The sequence below is a fragment of the Patella vulgata genome, chromosome 7 (genome assembly GCF_932274485.2).
Source record: "Patella vulgata chromosome 7, xgPatVulg1.2, whole genome shotgun sequence".
NCBI lineage: Eukaryota > Metazoa > Mollusca > Gastropoda > Patellidae > Patella > Patella vulgata.
In genome coordinates, this window is record NC_065885.2 from 19,327,209 (window position 1) to 19,342,870 (window position 15,662).

The following is a 15,662-nucleotide window of genomic DNA, read 5'->3' on the forward strand; positions in this document are numbered from 1 at the left end:
AACAGATCGAAGATCTAGAATGCAATCAATCATCGCTAATCTGTACTTAGTCGGTATTTGACCCATGTCTGTATACAACAATACAAAAAACAAAAGGATATCGTGGTCGCTGATTTTATATTAAAATATTTATTGTACAAAAAAAATCTACCATAAAATAATCCTAATCGTTTAAAGATACATTCTCACGACAGAATTTATCGGGTGGTTATTTCCAATAAAAGTATGGCAAGTATGGTATATTTCAAAATTATAGACGCCAAATCTTACTAGGAAAACACCCATGGGGCAAGCGCTGGGCAAACATGTCAGGGTATCACTAGCTGGCAACCTGACCGCTTAATGTCTGCCAGCTTGACTTTGGGGACGGTTTTGTTATTTTTTGATCGAATGGTTAGGCGGATGTGAGAACATTGAGGGGTGTAAACGTATAACAGAATCTGCAATTAAACGGCGAATAAGAAGTTGGCAGAAAATAATTCAAGAATTTACTTAGGCCGCAATATGTATGGTAAATGGACAGTAAGTAATGACAAATACATTCTGAAAATGGACCCTCCCCTAATCAAATTAAGTGACAAACATGGCTCTAAAATAGATTTTTTTTTAGCTTGGGGTATCTCTTCCCGAATACAAAGTTTTGAGAGGGATTTGTGGCAGATTAATTAGTTTGAATATGTTTTAGTCGAAATATATCATCAAATCACACAGTTTGTACACAGGAGGGTTTCTTTAAAACATTACAGGATTGTCAATGGCCACAATAGTTGTAGTCCAGAGAGAGGATCAGAGAAAATCCACGTGGTTAAACAGGTGACCCTGTGCCTTGTCAAATCCAAATCCAGGATCCAAACCGCAATCACTTACACATAATAAGACAGAAGGTCTAAACATTTCCTCACCCCTTCCCTAATTCACCAGAAAATAGACCTATAGGAACGGAGTACAACATGAAATCATAACGCAATGTTAGTTACAGTACATGCTTTTTATGTGATGTTTGTCGGGATTACCGTTAATCCGATCACTTCAATTAACTGCCTGTGGATGTATTCTACTCGTTTCAATGGCAATCAGTAAATGAAATGGAATAACACATGTCACAGTGGTGTGTTCCCACTTAGCCGGCAGACTGTTAATCCTTTGATTGATCTTAAAACTATAGTCTGTTTAAAAGTAGTCACTCAAGAACTGTTCACTAGTGTTCAGCGTTAATGAGCTCTTAATCCCTCTTAATAAAATCAATTCACTATATTAATATAAATAGATGGTCGATCTGTGTCGAAATTATATTTATTTTAAAATGGCAAACGTTCAGGTTAATATTCGCTTTATCTCCAATAATCGAGGTGGCCGATATTTAATACACAATAGTTACAAGTTCAGTATAAAGTCAAGCCGTCAATTGGAAATGTTCAACAAAAACTTGTCCAGCTACTGTCAACACCAAGAATGATGTTCTTACCACTGTTGGAACCAAACACAATCATCAACCAGATAATGTAAAGATTAAAGTTATTTAATACAAGTTAAATTTGTTAAAATCAATACAGTTTTAGTCTTAAAAAAGATATGAACTATAGTTTATAGCACCATTGTTCTAGGATTAACTCTGGATTAGCGGCAAAATTTGACATCAAAGCCTGCCGGCTAAGTGGGAACACCCCGTCACAGTTCTATGGTACACAATTACAGATTTTTACTGAGTGACATTTTGATTAGGCTTCTCTAGTTTTAATCAAGCAATGGGAAATTATATACATGTAAAACATTACCAGCGACCTGTCAGTAATTACTTTGAAGGAAACCTACAGGTCAAAGATTGATCGGTTATTGCTATAATTAAGACATGTGCAAGAGATTCATTAAATTTTATGATGCACATTACACATTATAATCTGATTCTGTGTACACTCTGGGTCATTCACATGATTTGATAGTTGCATTTGACTACAAGAATTGGGACATCGTGGACGAGCATCTGAATTCATCCCTGTTTCAGAATGTCCGTTTTCACATGATTTTCCAGTCTGGCGTTGTTGTTTTTGTTGCTGTTTGGCTGCATTTACTATAAGCCATGTCGGGTGTTCTTGACAACAGATAGTCTGGGCATATGAACATAAATCATTATAAAGTTTTACACACCAAGGTGACATCTAGCGTAGTTCAGGTTTTTACACTAGTTAGTATTTGAACCTGAGAAAGGTTTTAATGTACGAAGAAACATTGCCGTTTTGTTATACGTGACAATCGTGCATTTTCAACACGATATATGTTACAGGGGAGGTAACCCTATTCACATGTCTCATAAACGGAATTATCAATAACGAGTTCGACCACAACTGGATACACACTATTTGTTCGGATAGAGTAAAACAGTCCACCAATGTAACAATGTTTCCGTAGCCATCTTGTTATAAATGGTTTCGGTGCCTAACTTGGAGTTCTTTTAAACCTGTAAAAGAAAACCATAGATATAAAAGTATGGCCTATTCTATAATGATAAATACAGTTTACTAGTATACAACACACAAACAGTTTGGTCATGTCTAGAATAAGGGATAACCTAATTCTAGACTGCCATTGATTCCCTGGTGGCGCTTTGCATGCGCGGATTGGAAAAATTCACTGACCAATCACATTCGAGAAGTTACGTTAGCCCACTAGTATTATTATTACAGTATGCTTGTTGAAAATAATGTTTAGAATATTATGTTATCAAATTTAAATGACAATAAAAGTTTAATTTCGTTTAACAGGCCAAGATGCAGAGTTTCTACCAGGCCTAATTATATTTGTGATCTATAGTTATTTACCCGCTATTGCCGATTGAAATCCAGCATTATAATCACACGTGACTTCATTCTGTACATAGTCGGCTCGGTCATCTATAAAATTATCAAATTCATCTGGTCCACCAACCAAGGCTCCGTATAAGGTGTGAGTGTTAGGCCCATTTTTATAGAAGTCGGCCCAAGTACACGGCCACGGTGGAGAGCTGCAAGAACTGAAACAAGAGAACAGAGCATGGTATACAAACGATACAATATTATTGTTATCTACGAAAAGAATTGCCTTGTGTTCTAGAAAGAGTAAGTAATAGATGCATATATCATGATTGATTATTCAAACATATAGTCTGATAGAAACACTGTGTATAGTGTTAATGGGAGAGTGGGGTACCATCCATATATTATACGTATGAACAATGATTATTTTAGACACAAATAAAAATATGTTTACGCCTTTAAAATAAAATTAAATATAAGTTTAACTACCTGGATGCATGATGTGGTCGAGTTGGTGGATTCACACCAAATCCTACAACATAACTTCTACCACCATCCCCAAGCATGTAATGTATCTGTTTCCTCGCCCATACGCGATATCTTGTGGGATTGATGCCGGCATTGGCTGACATCAGGGCGATCATCGCCATGTTCGCTAAAAGAAAAACAAAGATATCAAAATAAAGTTGCACCATATTTCTTTTTGCTATGCCAGTATCGGATGTTCTAGAATCGAACCGCCTACATAAGGGTAAAGACGCATACCTCCACACGACCCAGGAAAGCATACAAATTAACCGAATGAACCTAAGGGAATTACCAACGAACCCGCCAATAGGAAGCAAATTTAAACCCCCAAAACGCGACTGCGGTTAAATATGTATAGCTCATATTTACCTGTATATCGAAGGGAATTACCAACGAACCCGTGTAAGACTTTTGTAGAATGTTTGCTCTTTAAATTAGTAGCATTGAATCAATTAATATCTTTGGCAAATTATTAGATTCACATATATGTACTTAAATCAAAGTGAGCGAATGAATGACAGATTGTTATATAAAAAGAGTTATAATTTGGTCAACATTAGCTGGTTTCGTGGGAATGAGAATATCATGTTTAACACGTGATTTGAAATTTACCCATTGCATCATTCGGCTTGAGTAACCAATCTCTATAATTATTTACAGCATATTTGACCAATTAGTTAATTGGTGGTCCAAAACCCAAAGCTACATACTTGTGAGAATTTTTTAGACAACAGCTTGATTCTAGAAGGGAAAAGATGTAGCAATTTCTATCAGCAGACTCGCCCCAGCGAGTCAGGCTGGATAGGGTTTGAAAGAATGACTTTATTCTATTATGCATTGTACCATATGTAAGCAGCTTGATATATAAAATGTAAAAAACGAACTGTTGCATTGTTATAACTACTGAGACAAACGTCTTAACTAACTGAGATAGAGGAGAAAAGAATACACAACGTGAAGGGGAAGCAAAGACGACAAGTGAAAATACTAGACGATCACAAGGCTACTAATATATGTAGTAAGAAAAGATGCATGGGTCATACGCCGGAGGTGGCGACCGATTTTAGCATGTCGTCCGCTCTCCACGTCTGACAGAAGACCCATGACACTACACCCGCCGATAGGAAACAAGTTTAAACCCCAGAAACACGACTACGGTGGTTAAATCTATACAGTTCATATTTACCTGTATATCGAAGCGAACCCCACCGTAATCTGTAGGCTAATCCTTTTGGGGTATATTGAACAGATCCACCGGGCATCCAGTCTTTTATTGTTGATTCTATATCTTCTCTATATTTATCTTGTTTGGTTAAAGTATATAACAAGACCTGAAACAGAACATCAAACGTCAGTCAGACTCTTGGTTATTCAATACAAGTTCAGTTTGACTGACTTTGGTGAATTGTAATCGCTTTACTTAGTATCGGTAACGGATACATAATTGCTGACTATAGAATCGTATAGAAACGATAACGAAACCCGACAGATTTATCTTCCTGTTTGAACATTCTGCTCGATATTGCCCAGTGTCGCCTTACAATGACTTCTGACAGGTCCGGCTGTATTGCTAATATAATTAACGATGCTGATACAATATATGCTACATTCACTTCTAACTTTAAGATAAACTAAATTATATTTAAAAGGTGGATAGAATTTAGGACGCAGACAGTTGAGAAAAGTATTTTTAAGCGTTTATATACTTTACCATGGAAGCTGCTCTCTTTTCATCCCAGGACAGAGCCCAGGAACTACCTCGTCTATAATACCGTTCCGCCGCTTTTAAATATTTCTTGAGTCCTGTCGCTCTGTATAACCAGGCTGCAGCCCAGCATAATTCATCTTCATAGCCACTAGACCTACAAATAAGGGAATATGGAATACCTGGTCACAGGACAATGTGGGTATATATTATATTATATTTTTAGCACAGAGCACACAAGAAGAATGTGTAGCAGTCGCAGGTAAAACATCTTGGCGTTGACAAGACACCTAAACGGTTGCCTTATAGTTTAGATGGGACAAAGCTCTGTCGTGTACACATTTGGGTATACGTAAAGGAACATGCTTGATATGACTATTGTAATCTCATAAAAAGCAGACAGAAACGCAAATTTTCCTACCTACCTTTGTACAAGTGATCCTACAAAATTTAACCTTATGCTAGTATGACAATATCTCAAAATATAATGACAGTAGGTCATATGCCATGGTACCAGAAGGCCATTTAACATATAGAACCCGGCGTTTATTTAACATATGGTAGCAGTAATTATGGGTAGATTTTATAATTCAAAAGATCAGATACACAACTTACGCATAAAATTCTTGAACGTTTGTCAACACATCACTGTATTTTCCTTGATATGTTTCCGCAAATTCAAATAGTTCTTCTGCATGTTTTAGCATTTGTAGAGCTAACGGGGCATCTGTAAAATGAAGTAAGTTACCCCTTACACTAACGCCATCTTGACAATGTTTTAATTGTATAATATACGCTTTATGCCTACCATATCCTACACATCGAGTAGTGTATTCATTTATATAGTTATTTATAACATTCTAAAACACAATTATGATCTACTAGCTTAATTCAGATTCTTCAAATTTGTCAAAGTATTTTCTCCACGTTTACGACAAAATGAATCAAGCCTTCTGGCCCAAGCTACTGTATTGTTATTCAAATATTATATACAGCATGGATGGCCAACCTTCTAAGCAAGCGTGGAGGTTCTCGTTTTGAAAGGAAACAGTACAAACATAAATGTTTGAACTTTGGTTTTGAATGTGACAGAATCTGTTTGAATTATGTGAAAAATTAAAGTACTGAATTCGAATTTTGGTGTCTTATGTTGAATTTCAGTTAAATTTTCAATTTAGTAGAACAGACAGGCGTTGATCTTATAATTTTTAATATAGCAATTTAATGAGTCATTCATATAAATAAAAGAGGTCAACTGTGTCCTTACAAGAGGTACACCTACTAACCACGTGATTTAAACGCTACTGCGCCCGCAGCTAGAGCCGCAGCTGTTTCTCCGATGACGTCACTTCCTGGTCGTTCTGGTGATAATCTATATCCAGGTCGATACATCTTCATATCTTCTGGTCGACCCCAATAACTATGGTCTACATACGGGTCGGCAACCTATAACAGTTAATTTTGTAATGTTAACAGCATATTCAGTATTTAACGGTTGCCATGGGAACTACCTCTTATTAGGATAGGATGCTTAATCCAGGCGATTCATGCTGGACAGGAAGACTCCAAAACATTGTCACTAAATTTGATATGTTTAGTCTTATGTATTTCAGTGCAGGCGTGGACAGGGCATCGGACTGGTGGACGTGGTCCAAGGGTCCCCGGGCTCCGATTTAAAGGTCGTGGAATACTAAATATCGATAGGGTTCATCCTCTCAAGAATAAAATTATCCAGACGAGATTTGAAACAGATCCAGTAAAAACAGTAGCCTATTTCGCGTTCACAAGATTTTGGGGACAAGGGGGCAGACAGCTCAATATCGGTAGATGATCCAAGGAAACTAGTTGGCCCGAGGAACCAGAACTCAGTCTGCCAATGTGTCTGTTCACAAGACAATTATGTGCCAGATTCCCCACTTACCTGAGCATAAAATTCAAATTTTGTTGGGTGAGCTTTCATGAAATACGCCAATGGCCATAAAACAGAATCATAAATGTTCGCTAACAACCCAGCTGCTTCATAACCACTCTTAAACTCAATCAATCCCCATACTAGTAGAGTTGTCGCTCCTGCCATAGGTAAACCAAACTTTACATAATCCCCAGCTACAATGAAACAACACTACAAAATTTAGATGGCGATGATGAAGAGGAGGAAGAGGGTGATGATAACCATGATGACATATTTGGTAAATGTGTTTTACGTCACAAGAATTTGTTAACGATTCTATTTGCATTATCTGTGTTACTCCATACTCTAATACTATATATCTGTATTCAATGGCTAATAAACACCACACCCTGAACTCTTTGACAGAAAATAGATCAAATATTACACGAATACAACACAGACTATCCAAAAATGTTTCAAGTCGTTAAGTACTTGAAGCTATCACAAGACAAAATCTATCTAACATAGGGGGGGTGAATGGCTGAATGGTTAGCACGTGCGGGCTGTTTCATAAAGTCTGTCATTGAGTCAACTGGCGTGGTTTCGATTCCCCGGTTGTACGTGACAAGGAGAATGGTCGCCTGTCCATCCCCGTGGGTTCTCCCGTTTCCTCCCACTGCTGAAGACCCCTACGCGCAAGCGAATTATGGAAATAAACTTGAAGCATATGTTAGTCCCGAAATGACCTAGTTTGTGTTGCGTGGACGTTAAACCCCATTTCTCCCTCTCCCTCTCCATCTAACATACCATCTTCTTGGTGTCATGGTAAAAGAGTCTTACATTCCATTTCGAGACGTGTATTATCTTGACAAAACAGTGCATGTCTAATGTGACCAACCACAAGTTTACATATGACGTTTATGTGGCTATATCTTATAAAATTCTCGTTTATATTGTGCAGTATCGGCCAAAAACAATTTCAATATTGTATTTTCCCATGAAACAGAAAACTGAACCCAAACCAACCGTCATACCAGCCACCAGACAAATCTTCTCCAAATATCCCCTGATCATTCGTAGCTGAATCACCACGCCATGCAACATTTCTGGCTAACGGTAGACGACCTGATCTCTGTGCTTCGTAAAATAAAAGGGATTTTCCCAACACCTCCGAATAATCATAACCTACAAACAACATTATAGTTTATAAGAATTTGACATTGCTACAAGATTTATTTGAATCTCGAAAAAGAAATACATGCATTGAGCAAAGTGTCTTTGAACCAAGTTGTAAATTGGTCCTATATTATATGTCGGTCCTGGTGACTACATCCATGAACCTCATGCCAATGGTATATGTCATCTAGTACCCATCCGGATCAGAAATTCCAATATCCGCAGTGAAAATTTTTGTAAAGGCAATAATCTGAATTAAACAGCTTTTCATCAAGCTACAATTACAAAATTAATGTCACATCCATTTATTCCAAGTTGTGACCAGTTTCGACTACCTTAAGGTGGATTATTTAAATTTATTAATAGACTGATAAATTTTGACATTAATATCTCCAGTATTGCACCCCTCCCCCCAATGTATTTTCATTTAGTAACAATATTCTGACATTTAGTTTAAATTTTATGCATTTAATATCTAGCTTGTTTTGTTTTTTTATCCGCTTATACCTTGACATACACTTGCTTATATAGTTAGTATGTGATAGGGAAAAGGGCTACAAGGTTTAGAAAACTTAAGCTTTTAAAGAAATATGCTCTTTACAACATCATGAAAATTCTTTTTTTTTAATGTTGACACTTGACAAGCCGTCTAGTCATTCATGTCTAACATTCTTCATATCGCGAGTTGAAGTTAAGATAATTAGCTTTACGGACAGTACACAGGTAAATATTGTTTCTCAGCGACTTGACAATAATACCTTTACCCACATATCAATAAACAACACTAGTTCACGCTTATACCTTAAACTAAATAAAATTTAACCCAACTGCACATACAACAATTCATCAGCAATTACTATTTGATATTTTACTAGCAATGATATATATATATATATATATATATATATATATATATATATATATATATATATATATAAAAAATTAATCCTTGTCAAATCGAACAAAGAATTTATTTTAGATACTTGTTCGTAAAATTAAATGCTTCTATTTTATATAAAATTTATGTCTAAAAAAATCGCTTGAAACACTTCAATGGTGAGTAAGCATAAAGTCGTTGCCAAAAAGTTACCCAAATTTAAATTTTTGTCATTTTGACAATACTGACAAGGCACTGGATAAAAGTAATCATCTTCAGGAATGTCAACTAGAAAAACTATTGGAGCGATCAATAAAGGAGCAGTCCCAGATATATTATAGCGGTCATTCCCGAACGGTTCAATACTTTGATATATAATTTTCCGCTAAGGTAAATAGTGTGCTATATCGTCATTTTTTGGCATTTGGTTCCTATTCGTTGACAGTCCATCTATAACCTACGATACCACAAATAAAGGGTGTGTTTACAATCGACATTCCTCGTTGAAATCCGGTATTTCACACGTGTTCTAATTTATGTGGGGCATCATGATTATTATCAACGAGGTGTTATTTCCCCCCATGAAGATTTATAACGTTATAACTTCCGTTTCGGGTGCAAACTGTTCCATACTGATGATGCAAAGCCTTTATTGGCGGTCGAGCCGAAATTTGTTACGGATCAGTTTGTCCCTAAAATAAGAATACTAGTTATATGGTTTGTCCAACAGGAGCAAGGACGACCTACTATTGGTTTTACTTAATACGGGCTAGTAAGGGGCTCACGGTGGCTTAGTGAGAAAGACGTTGGCTCGCAAACCTGGAGGTCTGGTGTTCGATCCCTGCGTTGGCCGCGACAGTTCATCCGGTCTGATTCCTCCTTCTCAGTGGTGCAGGACAAAGGGATGGGATGGGACGAAAACCTGAAGTTAATCAAAACTAGGCAAGACATCGGGGTCGTGACTCTTCTTTCATCGTGTTAAAAGTCCGTACTCTGTCATTAGTGTGAAAAGATGGATATCGACTTTCTATCGAAAAAAGGGATATTTTTGTCCGCTCAATAGAGCGAATACAAGCATGCACATAGATGTATACATTTTCGCGATACTTTAATATTTATATTGTTTAGTTGGATATTAGTACACAGTTAAACGTTAGCTAAAAATTAAACATACATTATGCAAGAGCTAAATCGGTCTATTGCAGGTCTTTATTTAGGCCTGAAATGTTATCTTAATTATTGATTAGACATTAATTAACCTATCCAGACCATAATCAACTCTAGATGGCATCGCTAGCCTGCGATCTTTAGTGGATTATGAACCGATTTACTGCATAACTTTCCTTCACGATTTAACGATTAAATGGATAATCGAGACTATGCTGTTTATCGTAATGATGATCGAGGCTTGGCGGAAATTTCAATCGCTTAGTTTTCGGTTCATAGTGGATCAATTTGAATGACATTTTCAGCAAATGGCCTTTACATTATCTAGTTTTTAGCTATTATAATGAGAACTGCCAACTCGTTATCCAATCTCCCATAATGTATTTTTAATTTGAGATTTCTTTTGTAGTTCCGTATATATAATGCAACTTACATACCTCCATCATTGTCTGTCCAGGCTATGGTACTAGTTGGTATAGAGGGTGTTGTTATACTCACATCCGGGTCGAATGGTGCTACTATAGGTATAAATGGCCAGAAATTGTGTCTTGGTATACTATAATACGTTTTATTGTCTTGAATAGGTGGCACAACAGGTATAAACGGCCAGAAATTATGTTTCGGCACTTCTATAGTTAATGGCCCCTTTAAGAACGGTCTAATTAAGAAGATAGAGTCGTGAATCGGCATAAACATATATAGTATTAAAAGTGGCAGTACTACGAACTTTGAGACAGATTGTTCGGCCATTTTGAATTTTCGATTTTTCAAATCTAGACGTTCGTATCCTTAAACCCCTCAACCGAACAAATTCAATCAGATCCAGTCCATTCAATTGTTCTTATACACTTTGAGCAGTTGTTCTTAAATCAATCAGGCGGCAAAGTGAAAGTAGCATTCCCTAGCAGGTCATCATCCACTAACATGATATCTGTACTTTCTAAAAACACCCCATTTGAACAATCTCGATGTCACCAACTTCTTGAAAACGATGTTGATTCTATCGGTGAAAGTCATCTTAGTATTGAATTATTTATTCGCTTAAAATTCACATTTTATGTCCGTTATCTATACAAAAACGACATTTTACAGAATAATAGTCTAAGAATCGTAGGTTATAGCTAGTTTTGAAAATAAATTCAGTTTTATGGGATTCTAAACATATATTGCGTCGAGTTACGTTGAAATGTTTACTGAATTTCCAAACGTTTATCACAGAGTTTACTTCGCCACTCACTATTCTTGTCAAGTTCCGATGAATTTACAATGTTTTTAAAGCGTGACACCAAAACTATCTGTTTTAAATGTTAAATTCAACAACCATACATTTCAAACAATAACAAAATCACACAGATGAAAGTAGGAAATTAGCTGTTAGTTGTGTAAAATTATGTTAAAAATATAAATTCACATTTCAACAAAATCTGAAATCGTGACAATGTTCACAAGCATCCATATAAGCCAAGCACACTGGACACCGTCAATCCCAATTCTTGCAAGAAATGTATCAAAAGCGGGTAAAAATAATGTAATGAAATTTCACTTTCTGCATCACTTTCTCTTTAACACGGTATAAAATAGGTGTTGGTTTGGCCATGGGTTTATACAAAATATACGTCTATCCAACAGTGTAAAAACGACGTATGACTGTTATTCGCCTTATGCAGCCTTCAACTTCCGTGCTTTAATTAAGTTAGGGTGGTTGATCATTTTCCTTGAGTCCCATAGATACTATAAATACCATAACCGGAAAGCTTAAACTTCTTCCTTTACTGAAACGAAATAACAGTATTAAGTTTTTCCTTTTTTTACTTATAAAAAATGAGATATGATCCTCTTATCCTGTTTAACACTTTTTAATATCAGATAAGTCGGCTTGAGGAAAACAAAACTGCTCGACTTTTTATAACTTTATAATTATCTTGCTTCTATGTTTAAGACAGTATTTTTTGAAAGTCCAGAATCTGTAATAGGTTAGATGTATATACATTGCACTTAAGTATCTAACTTCGTCTGACATAAGCTATGGTAGTCGGCTTATTTATACTATAAATTCTAGGATTGACATAAAAATTGACTAGTACTTTCGGTGGAGTCACACCAAAATATTAGTCGACAATCACACTGGACTGACCAATAAGAGCGTGGCACCAGAGTGTTTTATTTCCACACACTCCTTTATATCTTTAGACAATAAAATCCCGATAAAATCCAGATGGAATTGCAATAATCGTATTGGTCTGCAATACATATGAGATTTTCAAATCTTACATTGTAGACAAATTATTTATTTGCCACTTCACAATCTAATAAAAAAAAACATATTAGAAGTTACCAGATTAACATAACTATCTTAAAAAAAAGGTGTTATCTTCAAGAAAGTTTTCCTTAAAATATATCTCTGTTTTATTTCACATACTTTCTATGAACACATTTAAAAATAAAATAAACAATTTTAGATAATTTTGAATTTTTGATTTTTTTTTTTGTGGTATTTGTTTTGTTTTATTTAATTACTCTAAAATATTAAGACCAGATCACGTTTGCAGAACGTTTTTGTCATTCATTTGCAGATTTGCAAATAATTTGATACGAGGATTTTACTAATTAGCAATGCGAACAGTTCAAAGGTTCGGACCTTTTTTTTAAGGAAGTTTCAAACAGCCTTTCTCTCAAACAACCCAACAATAATACCACCATGGTAGCAGGGGTGACTCAGAGCGTAAGACGTTGTTTGAATTTTTCAATTTTTTTAAAAAAAAATTTAACAGATCTCTTTATCTTAAGTGTGTATACTGGTTAATGCGCAAAATCATATAGGTATACAAATTACATATGCCCAAAGGGTTTTTTAATTAATATAATGGGTTTTTGGGGGTTTTTTTTAATTATATAGAACGAAAGAATATATGTATTTGTTGGTGACATCCAACCCATTCAGAAAAAAAATACATTTGATTAATTTTGTCAATCTGATGCAAAAAGAAAATTTAATATCGTGTCGGCATATTTAACAAATATCGGACAAGGTGGGCTGTTCCGTATGTAGTATGAGGAATATTCCGAGAAAAGATTTCCGACCATAAAAAGTTAAATTTAGAAAATTTACGTGATAACTTTGTACAAAATGGGATAAAGAAGATTAACCAGTTTAATTAGCGTTAATGTATTTTTAATAAACACCGACATGTTTGCTCTACTGCAATAACATATTTTTATATTCGTTAATATCAACCTAATCGACACGTATTTCCTAGATATATTTCAAAAACTGTGGCTTCTTTTTTTTTTCTTTTTTTTTAATCCTTAATATTTGCTATGCATATTTCAGATAATTTTAATAATTTTTTCGTTTTAACCAATGAATATTAAGTAGTTCGAATTGAAGCTAAGATAACAATATTATATAAAAAGAAATGATTTTCAAGTACCGGTACTGGCCTACATGGAATAGGTATTTTCCACTTTCACGAGTTTTCTTTAAGCATGATTTGTAAATTGACATTAAAACGTCTATATAACTCGACGATAGCTCAGCATCTTCTCGAAATTTGCAGTATACAACCTTGTATGAAAATGGGGAAAAAGAGAGAGAAATGGGGTTTAACGTCCACTTGACACAAACTAGGTCATTTCGGGACTAACACATGGTTCAATTTTATTTCAATAATTCGCTTGCGAGTAGGGGTCTTTAGCAGTGGAAGGAAACCGGATGACCATGAGAAAACCCACGAGGTTGGACAGGCGATCCTACTCCTTGCCACGTACAACCGGGGAATCGAAACTACGTCAGTTGACTCAATGACAGATCTTACGATGCAGCTCGCACGCGCTAACTATTCGGCCATCCAACCTGCAATGTAATCCCTCAGTACCTCTTTACGGTAATAATATAATCAAATGTTAAATTGATTTTTTATTTCTTTAAAACTGTAAAATTGGATGATCTGTTATTGTACTAAAAAAATGTTTTTTATTGGTGCGTAAACCCCGCTTCCAAATTGACAAAAATCAGACATAGTGTAATTATTTTAATAAAAAGGGTTATTATTCGATAATGTTTGGGCGGTGCATAATGTCTTAACTGGGGCAACGGTGGCTCGGTAAGTATCTGGGATTGTTGAGCGAGCAATTTGCTCTGGTTTTTTTAGTACTGGAGGGCGAAGGGTCGGACAAGAAAATGCGTCTAGTCGCTCAGATGGGACGAAAAAGATCCCCGGCAGTTGGAAATCGGAATAAGGGTAGATTACCAGACAAATACAATCACGCATAGTATACACTGCACGGCGTATACCGGTTGGTATAGACAAGTAAGACGTTAAACATTTTCTATAACTGTATATATGAAAAGCTAAACATGAAACTTACCCTAGTAGGTTCACACAGAATTATGTTTTACCTGGTGACATGGCGTGTTAAACATGTGATGTTACAATATTATACATTATTCACACTGTGTACCTCTCACTTCCTCCTTCCTCACACTTATTCACAAATCTATTTTATCATCCTCAAGCATTCTGTCATACTAAAACGTAACAAAGATTAAAATTTTCTACAGAAAACGAAACTTACCGATTTGCTTCTTAAATCTGAATGTCAAAGGCTTATTTCGATCTTAAATTGAACAGTTGAGTTAAAAAAAAATGTAATTATTTACAATAGAATGCAAATACGCCAACAACTTTATTCACAGTAACCGAAAACCCACTCTGCTTTAATGTTCCAGACACATACCTTTATCATAACAAAAAATCCAGATAAAACCACAATATTATGTTGAAAGCGCAGAATAAAAACAATACACTTGATTAAAGAATCCAAATGCACAGCGTTTCAAACATATTGGTTTAAAGAATTTAACTGTATCTTTTTCACATCATTTCAAAAGTTTACTACAACTCTGTCAGGTTTTTATCTTTTTTGAGTGGCAACATATAAGAAACATCTCTACTTTAACACTGGTTAATCAAGTAATACATACTTCTGTCTTACCAAAACAAATATGACATTATTTTACGTGACGGCCAGAAGGATCACAGCATTTCACTCAAAGGTTGAAGTATTGTATATATGACTGGATAGATCTGACTTTAGACCAGATTTTCTGTTTACTTTTGTTCGACGATTGTTGATTGAAGACATTAGAGTGTGTCCAATACCGTACAATACGGGGTCACACTAAAGGTAAATCGAACAATTCAATTTTATTTGCCAGGGAAGTGACGCGGGGTACTGTTCAAAAGTCGATATACTAGATTTTGATTGTAATCGAGTAACTATAGCGACTTTTCTTTCATTCCCGTCGTATTAATTTAATGAAAAATAGGTTACAATTGACACCTTAAATTATCATATCAAATGCATTTTCTAATTCTAAAATTCATGGTTTTAATCATTGTTTTTTAAAAAAAACATGATAAATTAACTAAAACTAGAACTGCAATACAGTTATGATGGGTTTCACTGGTGTCGCGTTACCCTTGAAGATAGATCCAGCAATATCAGTTTGATTTATACATTTGTTAC

General features: G+C 35.4%; 1 protein-coding gene across 2 annotated transcripts; it reads right to left on the minus strand.

Annotated features, from left to right (window-relative positions):
* Nucleotides 1-1,939: 1,939 nt before the first annotated feature.
* LOC126826927 (endoglucanase A) lies at nucleotides 1,940-14,890 on the minus strand. 2 transcript variants are annotated; one of them, XM_050556079.2, is made up of 11 exons: nucleotides 14,709-14,890; nucleotides 10,571-11,905; nucleotides 7,940-8,098; nucleotides 6,944-7,128; nucleotides 6,309-6,468; nucleotides 5,638-5,749; nucleotides 5,029-5,179; nucleotides 4,504-4,648; nucleotides 3,279-3,444; nucleotides 2,817-3,007; nucleotides 1,940-2,455 (listed from the first exon to the last, which is right to left on the minus strand). In XM_050556079.2, the coding sequence occupies exons 2-11, from the start codon at nucleotides 10,881-10,883 to the stop codon at nucleotides 2,415-2,417; spliced, it is 1,623 nt and encodes a 540-aa protein (XP_050412036.2). In that variant the 5' UTR covers nucleotides 10,884-11,905; nucleotides 14,709-14,890; the 3' UTR covers nucleotides 1,940-2,414. The 2 variants fall into 2 exon arrangements, with proteins under 2 accessions (XP_050412036.2, XP_050412038.2); XM_050556081.2 differs by lacking the exon at nucleotides 14,709-14,890 and adding an exon at nucleotides 14,502-14,593.
* Between the last annotated feature and the right edge of the window lie 772 nt (nucleotides 14,891-15,662).

What these genes read in the sequence shown, in the direction of transcription:
- LOC126826927 (XM_050556079.2), bottom strand. Translation starts at nt 10,883, where the DNA reads ATGGCCGAACAATCTGTCTCAAAGTTCGTAGTACTGCCACTTTTAATA. An exon ending in GTCTGGTGGCTGGTATGACG is followed by an intron (nt 7,129 to 7,939) that starts GTTGGTTTGGGT and finishes GTTTCATTGTAG; the next exon opens with CTGGGGATTATGTAAAGTTT. An exon ending in ATTTCAATCGGCAATAGCGG is followed by an intron (nt 2,456 to 2,816) that starts GTAAATAACTAT and finishes TTTCTTTTACAG; the next exon opens with GTTTAAAAGAACTCCAAGTT.